The sequence below is a fragment of the Accipiter gentilis genome, chromosome 17 (genome assembly GCF_929443795.1).
Source record: "Accipiter gentilis chromosome 17, bAccGen1.1, whole genome shotgun sequence".
Lineage (NCBI taxonomy): Eukaryota > Metazoa > Chordata > Aves > Accipitriformes > Accipitridae > Astur > Astur gentilis.
This window is the reverse complement of record NC_064896.1, coordinates 25546461-25562786: the sequence shown is the minus strand read 5'-3', so window position 1 is coordinate 25562786 and position 16326 is coordinate 25546461. Positions and strand designations below refer to the sequence as shown.

Sequence of the window (16326 nt, the reverse complement as noted above, 5' to 3'; positions counted from 1 at the left end):
CCAAGAGTATAGAGGGGATTATAGGGGTAGCGATAAGCTGTATGTATGCTTTCTGGGGCTTTTTTGCTGATATTTAACAGCATACAATAATAAAGTAAGCTCACGTGGTTCGCAAACCAAATAGTGTCAACTAAAACATCTTTTTACATAGGAAGATAAGCAAGGACTGCTACATCTACAACTGCCGTCTGCATTTCATGCCTTCTCTTGAATCCTAAGCCTGTTACTCTGTGGGCAGATCTACAGAGAAGAAAACCAACCAATCTCTTAGACATAAATGGAATAAGGCACAAACCAACCTTAAATTAATCCCTTAATTTAAGGTAAATACCTGCTTCAGAAATGGAATTGGAGTAGAACAGTAGAGGAATATGGGGAATCCCGAGCATGTGTCTAATGAATGGCACTTTCTGAAGAGGAAGGTCATTACAGCCGTTTCCACATAGATTGAAAGTCTTTGTTAAATCATCAGAAAAGACAAGATAAACCACTTTAGCCTGTCTCTGGTTTGTCTTTCTTACCTGCTGTTATTGAACTGTCATAGAATAATGTCACATAGGTTTTGGGTTTTTTTTTCTATGTAATTCCAGACAGATAATGTAGAGTTCCTTTATAAACTAGGCCAGGTAAATAAAAATCAAATATTCTTCAATAAGTAGTGTTCTTGAACCTGGTCAGCATTGGGATTTTATCTGTTAGCAGAAACGGAGTTCTTTATGGAATATTGACTAGTCTTTTTACGAGATGAGAAATTTTCCGGTGAGGACATTATTAACCTAAGTCATGAATAAAGATGTGTTATATATCCAAAGAGAAATTCCTAATAAGATAGTGCAATTCAGTGACTGGTTTTCACAAGGAGCATGCCAATTCTTTGTTCTTCATTCAGCGTTTTGCAGCAGTTTTGCATTTGAGTAGATCTTCAATTTTGCATGAGGTGTGGCAGAAGTGGTCTACTTAAACTTTAAAATATTGATAGAGGTGGTACATGCAAAATTCTTATAATTCTCAAAAGATGGTTTAAAGGAATATCATCTTGTTTTGCTGTTTGAACAGGTAAAACAGCTCAGCATGGTAATTTTATAGCCAGTAAGAAGTAATCAACTAGTGGAGGCAGACATTTCGTAGAGCTTTGAATGTGTCATGTTGATGAAATGTGATGAATTAGGGCTGATGATAATTATAATAAACTTGAGCAATAAAATCATGAGTATTAGAAGTCTTCTGACTCCTGTACTCACGTTTTTAAGATGGAATTTTCATGTAATTGTTTTGTTCTTAGGTTTGAGAAGTTTGTTGTTCTTTCTTTTTCAGGAAATAGTAAGTTTGCCTCTAGTTTTTTACACTGCTTCCACTTGGTTTTGACAAATGGCTTCCTTCTTTTCTGGATAAGCAAAAGTGGGTAGAATATATGAGTCTTTGTACTTCAAAAGAAAAAAACCACTTTATAGAGCTTTCTTAAAGCTGTTTAATACTGGGAGGTCATTCTAGGCCTCTGCAAATCTATGAATTTTCCAGTAATGCCGTACGGTGGGTTTGACCTTGGCTGGATGCCAGGTGCTCATCAAGCTGCTCTATCACTCCCCATCTTCAAGTGGACAGGGGAGGAAAAAAAAAAAAAAAAAAAAATAGCGAAAGGCTTGTGGGTCGAGATAAGGACAGGGAGAGATCACTTGCCAATTACCGTCACGGGCAAACCAGGCTCGACTCAGAGAAATTAATTGGATTTATTACCAATCAAATCAGAGCAGGGTAATGAGAAATAAGAACAACTCTTAAAACACCTTCCTCTGACCCCTCCCTTCTACCTGGGATCAATCTTGCTCCTCCCCATGAACAGCACAGGTGGACAGGGAATGGGGGTTATGGTCAGTTCATTACACGTTGCCTCTGCTGCTCTTTCTTCCTCACACTCTTCCCCTGCTCCAGTATGGGGTCCCTCCCACGGGAGACAGTCCTTCATGAACTTCTCCAACATGGGTCCTTCCCACGGGCTGCAGTTCTCCACGAACTGCTCCAGCGTGGGTCCCTTCCCCGGGCTGCAGTCCTTCAGGCGCAGCCTGCTCCAGCGTGGGTCCCCCGCGGGGTCACGAGTCCTGCCAGCAAACCTGCTCCAGCCTGGGCTCCTCTCCCCACGGGGCTGCAGGTCCTGCCAGGAGCCTGCTCCAGCGCGGGCTTCCCACGGGGTCCCAGCCTCCTTCGGGCATCCCCCTGCTCCGGCGTGGGGTCCTCTGTTCCTGGGCTGCAGGTGGAGATCTGCTCCCCCGTGGAGCTCCCTGGGCTGCAGGGGGACAGCCTGCCTCCCCGTGGTCTTCCCCAGGGGCTGCCGGGGAATCTCTGCTCCGGCGCCTGGAGCACCTCCTGCCCTCCTTCTGCACTCACCTGGGGGTCTGCAGGCTTGTTTCACATATTCTCACTCTTCTCTTCCAGCTGCTGTCGTGCAGCAGGTTTTTGTCCCCTTAAATCTGTTCTCCCAGAGGTGCTACCACCGTTGCTGATGGGCTCAGCCTTGGCCAGCGGCGGGTCCGTCTCGGAGCCGGCTGGCATTGGCTCCGTCGGACACGGGGGAAGCTTCTCGCAGCTTCTCACAGAAGCCACCCCTGTGGCCTCCCCACCCCTGCCAAACCTTGCCATGCAAACCCAATACATGTGGCAACTTAGAACACAAAAATCAATGATTACACTGGGTGAGCCTGTGCTAGAAACACTCGGAGTGTGAATGGGAAGATAACTGTGCAATGAGTTGTGTTGACTGATGTACGTTTTTTCTTTGGTGTTCATTTTTCATTTCATTTTAAAGCCATAGCTTTAAAGAAAGAAGAAAAATATTTTCACCCCTTTTAAACTTACAGATAATTTCACCCGTGTAAGCTACAGGTCTCAATGCATTCAGAGTCTTTTCTATTGGCTGTCATGCTGGTGTGATTACACAGCCTGCCTGTGAGCTGGATAGTAATGGAAATATATTTCATCATCTTCTCAATAATCCTTATTAAGCATGCTGTTTTTATTATGAAGCAGTAAGTTCGTGGCTCCTACTGAAGTGACATGCAGTATGAGAATCCAGGGTCAGTAACTTTGGTCTTGAATTTTTTGTCTTCTAAAATGATGATATCATTGTTGTGTAGTGGTCTGAGTTCTTGAAAAAGGTGCTATGGGAACTTCATTACAGCTTTCCTAAAAATAAACATATAAAAAACCCAAGCAAACCCTTTTGAAACTCCAGGTACTTATTTTTGTGAATTTAAAGTGCTGTGTTACAGCAATTTTTCATGAATTAATTTTAGAAATGTGGTATGTAGATTACTGCATTCATGCGCAAGTTTATGCAGTACATAAAGTTTGCTTATGGACCTCATGTTACTTGTTGTCGTTGTTATTTCATATTGATATTATTTCTAGTTCCTTGAAGAATAACCAAGAAAATGACCCTGTAGTGCTAGGTACCAAACAAATACAAAGAGGTCCCATTCTGTGCCAGACCTACTAGTGACATGGGCAAGCTGGATGTGCAGTAGTGGCAGCGTATGTGAGGTTCCAGGCCAAGTGAATTCAGTGACAGCAGCAAACAGGGGAGAAGTGGCTAAAACGAAAGGTCCAAGGATGAATAACGCAAAGGTAGAGACAAAAAGGCCACGGGAGTAGGGGTGGAATAAAGTTTCGTTGTGATGTCTATTCAAAATTCTAACCAGTCTGAAAATCCCAAAGGGTTGTTTCTCTGGTTGGATCTTGTGCGTGACTGCACTTTTTCTCCAGAACAGGTAGCTGAGTTTGAAGGACACCCATAGGCTAGGATGGTCCCATTTTGTTGTTTTCCCTACTACGGTGGGTTCTGGCATTGTGGTTTTTTTAGCCTAGTGCTGCGCAGTTGGACAAGGGGAGTTTCAATTTTCTGCAGTCTTCGTGTGTTAGTGATTTTAATAGTTGTTTTCCTCTTTGGTTTTTTGTTTTTTTTTTTTTCTTTTAAAGTTGTCGTATACCTTCATAACTCTCTAATGATAAATATTGTGTTTAATGAAAAATGTTGTGGGGTTTTTTTTTTGTTTTGGTTTGGTTTTTTTTTTGTTCTACTTTCCATCTTTTATCATTAACTGATCTTGACTAGCAACTTCTCAGAGAAAAAGAGGATTCAAGTAATGGCAGTGTATTCTCTCTACAGGATTTATGAACGCATCATTGATCCCCCAGAAACTAATTTGACACCTGAAAGCAATTTATGGCTGGGACAGAGAAACAGGAAACATGGCTTCTTTAAGGTAAGCAGATACAAAATGGCACACGAAGACGGAAATTTAATAAACAGTCAACCAGATATTTCTGATTAGTTGTCTTACACTCCTGAAAGCTGATTTGTGTGAATTTTAGTAGAAACTGTGGACTTGGGATTCGAGGCACGTCCAACACTTGGAGGAAAGGGTCTCTTCCTGCAAGGTAGAGGACCGTAGTCACCGACTGAAGTGCCCAGTATTTGGGGGTTTTGTTTTGTTTCCTTACTTTAGGTTTCACATACTTGCTTGTGCTCTCCCTAGCCACTCCTGGGGACAGAACGAGACTGTGGAGGCAGCATCAAAGTCTATCCTTGGCTTTCATCTTTAAACCTTCTGAAACAACAGCTTTGTTGTGGTCTCTTGGCCAGTTGTGGTCTTTGTTGCTTTTGGAGGCCGTTTCCTCCTCGATTTCACGTGCTTGAAAAGCTCTCTCCTGTATGTTTTCTTTCAGCTTTTTTTGGCCCCTGGTGAGACTATGTGATTTTCTGGTCGAGGTTGAATTGCTGAACCAACCAACATACAAAATCCACCAATAAATGAAAACCACCCCCTCCACCTGAAAATTAATTTTTTTACTTTGTAAGCAAGTTACAGAAAAGTTTCTGATATTTCTTCCAGTTTTGGATAACAAGCCACGGTGCAAGTGTTTATCAGTGAAAGGGTCTATAGTGCAGTTTTAGGCCAATCTGCCTATCCTCAAGATTGGCCTGGATTTGTTGCCAAGGTGATTTACCACCCGCTCAGTTTCCCTTTGAAGCTGTCAGTTCATAAGACAAGTTTACAAGTTGCTGTTTTTCTGAGGATCTCTCCTCCAAGTCCCCAGATTTCAACAGGCTAGGGCAATTATTTTATGCTAAAATGATTTAAGCATAGCAACTAACAGTTTTAACTGTGAAACAGAGGTAAAAGCTAACTTTTTACTTAAATGATGGTCCAAGAGTTGCTCTGAACCTGGAGTACATTTCATCCTCCAGCAGCTGAGCTGTCGCTGTGAAGTGAAATTGATAGTATTATTTTATTCTACAGCTGTTGTTTTTTTACCTCAGCTGCTTCCCATAATTCCACAGATGGTAAACATATGTTTATAGCTACATAGGAAAAAACCGAACTTATATTGGATTCGCCCATCTTAAATTCTTATTTTATGCAGGCAGTCAGAGCCTCAGAACTCTGGGATATTATATGTTTGTAAATTAATATTTCTACGCGTTAACACTTTGGAAACAGCAGGGTAGCTAATGATATGCTAATGAGCTGACAGTTTTTATTGATCATAATGAAACCCGACAAGTGCCTTACTTTGCTTTATGCATGCTTGAATATTTTACTAACTTCAGGGCAGAAATATAATTGGTTGTATTTTTTTAGTCCTGCTTGAGAGTTTCAGAAATCTTACTTTTTTTATGTTACTCATTGCAAAAACTTGGGATTTTGCCAGTTTGTAAAGAGTACACGTCTCTTTCCATATATTTACAAGCTCTGTAGGACCTCCCTTTCTTTTTCAGAGCAATTTGTTTCACTGTTTTAGCATATAAAAAAAATAGATCTATTTTCCTTAATGTAAACAGAGATCTGCAGGGAAATAAGAGCGTTAAAAAAGAATTAGCATTTTTGTATGTGTGTTGGGGCCGTGATAATCTATGTAACAGAAAGCGCTGGATACTGTTCTATCATCTTTGCTGCGCCAAAAATTTTCTTACTTTAATGATGATTAATTTGTTGTGTCTCTCTGTAAATGAATAGCATTAAAGCACATTTTGGGCCGTACTCTCATGCTATTTTAGATCATAATTCTTCAGTATATCAGAAGAGGAGGGGAGGGGATATGATATTCAAAAGTCACGGTGGCCAGTTGCTGCCATTTTTCTTATTTATGCTTTTGTTCCACGTCCTTACTTACAGTGAGTATTCCACAAGTAGCCCTGCTGTGTCTGTGGCCTTGCTGGGGAATGAAGCGCTCTGTGGCATAATCGAGGGAAGCGAAGTCTCACCCCTTACAACTAGTATCTCTTACTAGTTGTAATTTACCTGCTACAGCCAAGCATTTGGAGTTCAGACAAGACGGAATGCTTTTAGCACAGCAGTGGTGGGAGCAAACGCAGAACAGACTTAAGATATCTTTGGCTGTGTCCTTTGAAGGGAATCTTATTAATTACTTCCTTCGAAAAATACTCGCTGAACCTTCAGGTTTCCTTGTGTGGCCCAAAGCCAAGTTTTGTTTTAGGGCTAGAGGTTACCATTATAATCAGATTAGGAAACCAGAGTAAATGCAACTGAAAGGAGGAAGAGAGTGATACCAGATATCCAGGGAACCCTCATTCTAGGATGGATCTGATGGCTGTCAGGATCAGAATTATCTGCAAAATTCATTTTATTGCTGGGGAGAACCCTTCCCCCTAAGGCTCCCTCCAAAGAGCTGCTGCAGAAATGAGCTTATTAATGCATTGCTGACTAGGTGATTCATGTCGAAAGATGTTAATTTTCATATCTGCTCTAGCAGGCTCAATTGATCCTGCTGCTGCGCCTGGGGATTGTATAGTAGGTGCTTGAAAACTATGTTGGTATTTTTACTGCACAGCATCATATGTATACTTGGGCCTCTGTAGTCGTTTTGGTCGCAGAGTCGTATAGACCGAGGTGAGGTAAATACAGTGCCAAGGGCAGCTGTTGAAGCGCCCGGCACGGGGCGTGCGTGCCCGGTGTAGAGGAGCACAGCGCGGATCTAGTGGAGCTCTAGTGGTCTTGACGTAGCGTTGCCTGAGCGCAGGGTTTCGGGCACATCTGCCGGTGCCGCTGTGCAGAGCCTTTCGCTCGCGCTGGCTGATGCAACTTGCACAGCTGTGTGGTGCGCATTATCTCTGTGGGAGAAGTAGGTTTTAAAGAGGGTGAAAGGCAGTGGAGGAAATGAAAACGCAGGAGGGGAGAGCTCATGGAATATATGACCCTTTTCACAGAGTGTGGGAGGAGCCCTCTATTTAATAGACACACGAGAGTGCAATAAACAGGGCTTTTGTATTACGTCCTCATGGGGTGGGCTTGATACTTAGCGCTGCAGGCGTGAATTTAGTCTTGTAGCTGGTTATCTGCCTGCACAGACGAAGGCTCTTCAAGCTAGTGAGTCCTGATGCTGAACTGAAGCTTTGGCTGTAGTTAGCCAAATGCTTTAATGATAACATAAAGGTGATGTCTGCTTGCGAAGGGAAAAACCGGGAAGATTTTGACCGCTGACATCTCCCTGTCAAGGCCAGTTCCTGATGTCCTTTCACAGAACGTGGACTGAAGAACTCCACCCTGTGCCAAAGTGAACCGGGGCCCTGGGCTTCCCCTGGGGAGCTGTGCACGCCTAATTCTCCTTCTGGCTGTGGTCATAGAAAGCTCTCGGCAACCAGGACTTAATGCTGAAGGAGGAATAGTCCGAGTTTGTTCATACGTGTTACAATAATTATGGCTGTAATAAGTGTTTGCCTATAATGAAGTCTTTCTATTAAAAAAATACATCAGCAAAATTTCTGCTCTTTGAAGGTTCACTTCTATATTTGATCGTATTAATTCTGTTTCAGAGGGTTTATAGACTTAGAAGGCATCTTTAGTGGTGAATTGAACTTCGTACGTTTTTCCATGGTAACGTGCTTTCATGTAGCCAGAAGTCAAGGCACAAAAATAGTTGTGTTTCCTCTTCAGGTTGTATTTAAATGCAAATCTAGCCAAAAGACAATTGAGCGGTGGGTCTCTGATGCAGCAAACATGTTTGAAGTTCAATATGCACTTTTGAAAAAAAAAAAAAAAAAAAAAAGGCTGAGGAAAACATCACTTCTGTCTGGATGATGTGCTGTTAGCTGTGTGATATGGTCTGGTAAAACTTCCTAATCTCATTTACTCTTGGTTGAGCTTTTCACTGGAGAGGCTTAAGCATTGAAATATATTTTTGTGCTTCACCTTCTAATTTCTCGCTGATGACTGCTAGCAGAAAGTATGTAAAACGGCTTTCAGGATGTTCCATTTCCAGTGACAGTATTACTTCTCATTATTATGACGGTTTCATTATTCTCATAGATGAAAAGGTTAATAAATGAATATACTTCTGCAAGAAAGACAGTGTGATCTGATTATGTCTATTAATATTTTCAGTTAATATTTGATCACGAAACAGTAAGCAGGAAGCGGTGCTTGCTGATCACCTTCTGCTGTTTTAGCAAATGAACACATAAATTTTAAGTGTTACCTATTGTACTTGCCAGGCTTCAGGGGCGTTCTGAGGCCTATATTTTATTTGTGCATAGAGTTCAATGTTTTGAGCAAGTGACGCTGTCCTCAGTCTGCAAAATTCACTCTATTGCGAGTTAACTGAAAATTAAAACATAGTCTTACAAATCAGTAATTTAATTAGATAATAGCTGCCACAATGATAAATTTCCTTTCACGTTAAAGAAATTCTTCTGTGTCTGGAAGGAGCTGGAGCCCTGTCACAACATCGGATTAAGAGTCAGGGAAAGCGCATATAGCAGCACTAGAAGTCCCTTGTTTTCCCTTGCTCCTCTCCCTTGCTGACCATGACGTCATTGAAGCTAGTGGATCTTGTGGAGTAAGTGCGATACACAGTCAAAGATGGAGCAAGAGCTTCGTACTGAGCTTAAAAGAGCAAACGCAAGCTTCAGCATTTTCTAGGCTATTTGAAGGCTCTAGGGTTCTTCAGGACCCGGGTGCGCAGGGATATGGGGCAACCCTTTGTGTCTGCTGCTTCCATCGGAGATATCCTTGCAAGTCAGGGACAACGGAAGATGCGGCCAGTGCCGGCCCTTTTGGTCCTTCCTCTCTCCTGTCCTGCCCAGTTCAGGTTCTGAGCCTCATACAGCCTGCAGTAGCTGGCTCTGTCCTTGGAGTCCTGATTTCGGCCAGTCCCGCACAGGGGATCTTTCCATCTGCCTGGGTTAGAGAGGGGATTTAATGCTAACTGATGGCGTGATTACATGAGCTGCCTGTTGAAATACAAAGCTAGTAGGCTAAACTAAACCAAACAACTGAAGTGTAGACTCTTACTTGCCTCTTGCACTATATACTTCTCTTTTCATAATGTTTCATTTCACAGTCTTATTTTGCTGAATTGCTGAAGAGTATTGCCGTGTTTTGTTTTTGTCTTTCAGAAAAGTGTGTCATAGGCTTGAGTAATCCCATTTTTAAGACACTTAAGCAGCTTATGTTTGGTGATTGCAAAAGACAAAGCAGTATGATTTCTGTGTCTTATGAAAATTAATATCCAAACACACAGGAAGATAGGAGGAGTTGTTATATTTTGTCTATCTTCAGTTCTTTTCCTCACAAGAAGAGCGAGCTGGTCAATTTTTTGCACCCGCTTGAGAAAGTACTTGCGAAACAGCTTGTACAGGGCTAAGTGAATGTTTGCAATCAATATTACCAGTTTTCTCTTCTTTTTACAAAGGGTGTTATTCAAGATGTGAAAGTCATCTTTATACCTAATGGATATATAACGCAGTGTCCTAATCTGAATCGCAGTAAGTAGCATTTTTTTTTCTTCTCTCTATTTTAGATTTTTTTTTCATACAGATTAAGTCTTTGTTTTAAAAATAATCTTTTCAGGCTTGTCATTTTTGCATGTGCTGACTTGCAGAAGGCAAAAATTCTACGTAAACAGATTGCATTTTCTGTTCAGATAAATCAAGTCTGATATACTATTGGTTATTTATGGGTTATTGTGTCTTTCCTTCTCTTCCTTTCTGTTTCTTTTTACTCTTCCTTTATTGAGCATGCCCAACCTGCAGTGATTTCTTAAGTCTGGTGCAAGGAATCATGGATTTGCAAGAACTCCTGGCAAAAATGACTGCAAAAGTAGGTACCTAAGCTTCTTTGTCAATTGCCTATTTCCTTCTGTGCTAAGACCAACATGAAAGTATTTATTCCTTTTGCAGTTATTCTGCATTTTCATGGTAGAGCCTGTTTTTAATTTTTTTTTTCTCCTTCTGCCAGTAGCCCTATCTGCAGCGGACTTACGGATATAGTTTCACGGATGTCACTTAAGCCTTATACGGTTTCTGTTGTCTGCCTTATTATTTGTAAGATAGTGACAAAATGCCCAGGGTCTGATTTTTTTGTAAGAAGCCTTAGCATGATTTCCCTTTTCATGCTGAGGGATAAATGCAGAAACAAAGGAGCGAAATCCCTCACAATTTCCTCACCATGTGATGCTGTCAGAGGGCTGTGTGTTCGCCTATGGGAAGTCCTGTGAAGTCTTCGGGACTGGCATAGTCTCCTTCCTGGCAATTGAAATGAGGCCTCAAAATGGAAATGCTTGTGAAGCTGCCGGCTGTGCTGATCTTGACATCACCTTTGATCAGTGGCTTTTACCAGCGTAAAAGTTAAGTTAACCCAGCTCCAGGCGGTGTGTGCTTGGTCTTTTTTTTTTTTTTTCCCCTTGCTTTCTTCCCTCCCCCGGTTTGGATTGTGTATAGGATGAATACGAAGCTATAGTGTTTTTTTTTGTTTGGGATTTTGGATATTTGCTCAAGGCTAAGCTCCCACAAGAGACAGCCAAGGCCCTTCAGCTAAGGCAGTGGTGAAGTTTTGGGGTAGGAAGCTGTGTTTTTGAGGTGACTGAACCCCTGATGTGTGTTAAAGGGCAATCTGCGAACACTTTTTGAGGTTAATGTTGGTGAACCATCTGGTCGGTGGTAAAAGGCAATAAATTGTCTCATCTGAAACAGCACTTATGCGCTAATTACTTATAGATTTAAGTGTAACTACAGCCAACCTGTAGATGCCTTTAATCTCAGTGTAGTTACTGAACAGGAATTTCAAAAATAAGATTTGCATAGCAGTGCTACTAGTGTAAAAGAGTTATACTTGTTACTGTGCTGCTTTTGAGTGTTCTTTTCCTTCCTAATAGGAAAGGGGAAACTTTGTTTTTACAGAATATGCGCATTATGTTGACAATCCGCTTAGCTGACATGCTTTGGACAGCGAAATGTGAAGCTTTTAGTTCAGTTTGCTGCTTGTACTGTGAAAGAGGGGCAATTATTTTGAGCCCTGCTGGTGGTAAGAGCAAGTTCCAATTATGCACTGTACTGAGTAACTTGCTTTCTGTGCTGTTAATGATATTTTTGCTTGCTAGTACTTTACGAAGGGAAGAAAATAACAGTATTTGTACTGCAAAGACTCTGTGCTTCCATGAAGTGGCACTGGGATAATCCTTCATTGCGAGTTCCTTTTCTGTTATAGCAGTGCACTGACTGTTTTGTTGCAGTTCTTCCAGAAATACTGTTGTCCAGGAAAAATGCATGCAGCAGGAAAGGAAGTTAATTCGGTGGACAAATACAAGTTAAAACTAGAGGGACTTGAGGGAAGCATTAAGGTTTGTCTCTACCTTTTCAGTCCTAGCCACAATAGCCGCCAGTTGTACTTATGTAGATACAAGCATATCTCATGGTGGCAAGGCAAAGAGCAAGGCTTAGAAGGGCTGTGCAGCTGCCTGCAGAGATGCCGTTTAGCAGGGCAGGTGGTCGGAGGACGGCTTGCTAATGGACATGAGCAATGAACCCCAGATCCTGGTCCTGCACCAAGAGACGCGAAGCATGAACATGGTGTTTTGGAAAAGCGGGCCCCGTGGCTTGATGTCCTGTTGTTGCTTTTAGGTTCCGCTATATCCAGGATTTCAGTTTCTCCCTCAATCCGCATTTGGTTACAGCTGTGTTACGGCATGGAATATTCCGGTGAATGTTTTTTGCAATGAATGCATATGTCCAGTGTATATAATGTAATACTATGAAGACTCAGGCCAGGGCTTGCCTGGGGAGAAAACATCAGGCTCGTGGCTTAAGGTTCCAATGACTTGGTAGCAGTGCATGTTTTGCAGTACGTGCGTAGGAGGAGAGAGTACCTGCTTGGTCAGGCTTTACCTCAGGGTCCCATGAGTCTAGTGCTAGCTCAGGATGGGACATGGGGTCTAAATAAGGGGCCTAGCAGAGGGTTGTCATAGCAGGTTGTCGTCGAGTGTTATGTACAGGAGCATTTGATCATGACCTGTAACAAGCTAACAGCCGTTATGTTTTCATCCTACCTATGTCTTGTGAAGACATAGCTTTTAGAGATGAGTACATGCAAACTATTTAAGCAAAGATGAGTAACTGCTAGCCTTGTAAGCCCATTTGATTTTTGCCATCATTTGAATTAATTCTGAATCTTTGCAGTATATAAGTTTAATTGCTTTAATCTGGTGTCCTTAAATAGAGAGACACCATAGGTCAGAGTGTTAGAAATTTGGCTAAAATGTTAATTTGCTGCAGGCGAAAAGGATCATGTTGTATTTCAGCATTCCTAACTGCCGTGCTGGAATGCTGTTAGCTCCTCTTTAAATACAATCGCTAAAATAATTCATGCAACTTTAACAATCTACTGAAATCCGTCTGGGCATCTCCTGCATTTCTTTGAGTGGAATATAATTACTTTTTGGTAAATTATGGGCCCACACTCTAGGGTGTGCTTTGTATTCAGATGTGCTTGTTACGTGAAGACTTTCAGCACAAAAATTTCTAACGACTCTTTCCTTGGTTGAGGTCAGAAAGGTTGAAGCTTCAGCTTGGTTAAAACCAAGAAAAATTGAGCACTTGAGTTCATTGATAGACTAGTTTGTTTACGTCATGGATTTATATGGCCATGAATACTTTTATCAGTAACAAAATTTTCCTTGTAAATTTTGAGAGTTTGGGGTCTTTTTACTCTTTTTGTTTTTCATTTTGCCAGAAACAATGCATTTTTAAACAGAAGTCTGTCATCTTTCCGTTATTTGTATGGGCAAAGGAGAAGCAAGGAAAGTGTTAAATAAGTTTTGTGAATAATAGCCAGCCAAATATTCCTTAATGTTAGGAACTTAGGATTTAGTTAGTATACGGAAAGTGTTTGGTACAGTGTGGGCTGCTTCTCCCTCATGAGTTTATTTCTATTCATCACTTAAAAAATGTTTGAAGCTTGAGAATTGTCTACTTATGCTTTAAATGTTCAACAAATCTGGTTGTGTGCATTTGGCAACATTTGGAAGGATATTGCAGCTAATTTTAAGGAATTAATTGTTTTATTGAGCTCAACAGAAGTTTTTCGGTTGAGGCTTGAGGTTGAGAAACAGAATGTTTCTGCTCACTCTAGTATAGCAGGTAACAGTTAAATGCTGTTTCTGAATAGATTCTGTGGGCTGTGGTACGTTCACTGACCTCTGTGTTGGAGGGTTTGTTGTTGCATGCCTGCCTTCTGGTGATCTACTTGATTGGTTTGCTATGTATAAGCTATTTCTTAGAACAGGAAGTAAATGATTTTTAAGTAAATGAAACTTATCAAGGTAATGCAAATGACAGAAAAAAAAAAAAAATAAATTGAAAATATTTATTCTCTTGGAGCTTTCTTCTTTTTCTAGGGAATAATTTCTAGGACAGACAAAGGACAATATCAAGTACCACTTTCAACTCTGGCTATTTCTAAAGTCCTTTCTCTCTAAAATTTGTGTAGCCTATTTGCAAATGACAGAAAAAAATTAATAAACTGAAAATATTTATTCTCTTGGAGCTTTCTTCTTTTTCTAGGGAATAATTTCTAGGACAGACAAAGGACAATATCGAGTACCACTTTCAACTCTGGGTATTTCTAAAGTCCTTTCTCTCTAAAATTTGTGTAGCCTATTTATATGGGAGTGTTCATTATGCCCCCTCCCCCCCGCCCCAAACGAACCAAGATATGTAAATGAAGAAGTGCAAGACAAATCAAACACCTTTTTACCAAAACTGAGTATATTTTATATACTCTAAATATAATGACCAAATATAATGACCTGAAAATGGTTTCTGCTGAAAACAAGCAGTTCAGTAAGAGGATAGTCTTGCCTCTAAAATGTGAAAAGCAGTTTTGAAGTCACTAGATCATGCTGAGTCTGGGGGAGATGAGTATCAATCCCCTGTTATCCCAGAATAACAACAAATAAAGAGCTTTCTCTCATGAGGACTGCAGGGGGGAAAAAAAAAAAAATCACAGAAATTGGCCTAGTATTTCTTTTCTTTTTCTTCCTCCTAAAGTAAGTTGCTCTCTTACTGGCAGGAATGAAAAAGGACATATTAGAATACTTTCATTTAAAGTGGATGGAATTTTAGACGATAGAGTGTATGAAATTCAGGTATATGGCATTATGTAAAAAATACTATAGCACTGTGCATTTCTTTTTTTATAAAATTTGCTACTATTAAAATGTAGCAACCTGTAATGTAGGATGATAGCATCATATTTATAGCAGAATAAAGTATGCATTCATCTTGTCTTGTGCCAGATTTAGGTAGCTTTGCTATTTGCAGTGCCTTCAGTGTGATGGCTTATAGGCATAAGACAGATGTAAAGAGTCAAGACCTTGAGAAACTCTTATCCAGCTGGTACCAGGGTAGTTTTTAGAGCAATGGCAGTTCTGGGGCCTGAAGAATGCACATATTTACTTCTAAATATTAAGCCTGTATTTATATATTGATTTATTTTTAGTATTAGTAAATGGGAAAGTCATTTTGAGTGCTCTTACGGGTTAGAGATGATGGCACTGGCTAGCAGGTGTGCGTAGACGGAGGTTGTTCCTCTCCGAAGGATGGTAAGATGGTACTTTGTATGAGGGGGAGCTCTGCGATATAGCTTAGGACAGGGTGGTTCAAAAAGCCCTTTGCTGCTGCTACATGAACGAGCATTGTATCCACTTATGGTTGCATAGTATCTCATCAGTAAACATAGCAATTGCTAGCGTGCAGATGTAATACTTGGAAAAGATGCAGCAGTTTTAGTTTCTTGATATGCATTTTAGTAGTTGGAATTGACGAGGTAATGGGAACAGCAAGGAGCATTAAGAGCTAGCCACCAGCCCAGGGTTTACTCCAGGAGCATGGCTTCTCCGTTAATCACAGTCTGGGAATATTTTGTACTACGCTGAATTAAAATGCTTTCTTTCCCCTCTATATCTTATTTGCTATTGTAAGGTTAAGACCTTTCTAAAAGTCAGAAAGTATTAGTCTGGCTGATGCTTAACAGTGATGAGATGGGGATGATTAGGAGAAGTCAGTCTGCCAGTCTTCATGCTTTTTGACTTGCAATCAGGTTGCTGAGCAATTAAGACTTTTTTTTTTTTTTTTTTAAAAAAAAACAATCGTAGTTTGTGTACTTTTGGTAGTGCCCGGACGTTCCTGAGGGGATCTTAGTGGGGTTTGTTAACAGTACAAGAGATGGCTGCGTGAGTCATAACTGTTGTCAGTTCGCACGTATAGCTCCATCGAAGTCCAAAGAGTAGGGTTAGTTTATACCTGCTGACATCCTGGTTCAGTGTTTCGAAGGTTGTAGTCAAACTTGGTTCGGCTAAAAATAAGTATACTGCTTTCTCATATTTGCTTTTTTAAATCATGTGTTTGAATTGCAGAAATCTCATCAAGTTACTTTCATTTATAGTTAAATTATGCAGAAACAAGACTGAGTCAGTTGGAAGACTGTCATTGTGAGAAGACTTGTCAAGTAAATGGATTGATCTATAGAGACAAAGACTCATGGGTTGAAGATGATCACTGCAGGAATTGCACATGCAAAGTAAGACTTTCTAAAGAAGTTTAAGGAGTAGGACCTAATTAAAATGTGAAAATGGTCCTTGAATACATAATGTTAACTCTGAGAATTATTATGTTTTTAGTATGCATCTGGTGGCAGTATGAACAATAGGGAGGGAAACGGTAAAATAAATAAATAAAAAATTGACATTGCTTGTGTGCAGGCTTCATAAATAAATCTGCTTTCCCTTGACAATGCTTTCTTATTTGCTCTAATTATATCTGTGAGGACTTTACGGTTTTGGGGTGAAAGTGTGGCATTGTCTGCGTTTGGTTTGGAATTGTTTTCACTGCGGTAGTTTTTTCGAAAAGGAAGCATTATCTTAATAGTATTCATAGAAGCTTAGTTGCATCTTGCATGGTAACAACATGCAGATTCTGTTTTCGGTGTTTATCACTCTGAAAAACCAAGGAACAGAAGAGAATTAGTATGTAAATCTTGT

General features: G+C 40.6%; 1 protein-coding gene across 2 annotated transcripts in view; it reads left to right on the top strand.

The window, feature by feature from the left end:
• NELL1 (neural EGFL like 1) overlaps positions 1-16326 on the top strand; it is a 299533-nt gene that overhangs the window by 60194 nt on the left and 223013 nt on the right. For both annotated transcript variants that reach the window (XM_049821020.1, XM_049821021.1), the window contains exons 5-8: positions 4160-4256; positions 9706-9778; positions 10030-10112; positions 15732-15866. In XM_049821020.1, the coding sequence (XP_049676977.1) occupies positions 4160-4256; positions 9706-9778; positions 10030-10112; positions 15732-15866 (388 nt within the window). The remainder of the gene's footprint in view (positions 1-4159; positions 4257-9705; positions 9779-10029; positions 10113-15731; positions 15867-16326) is intronic.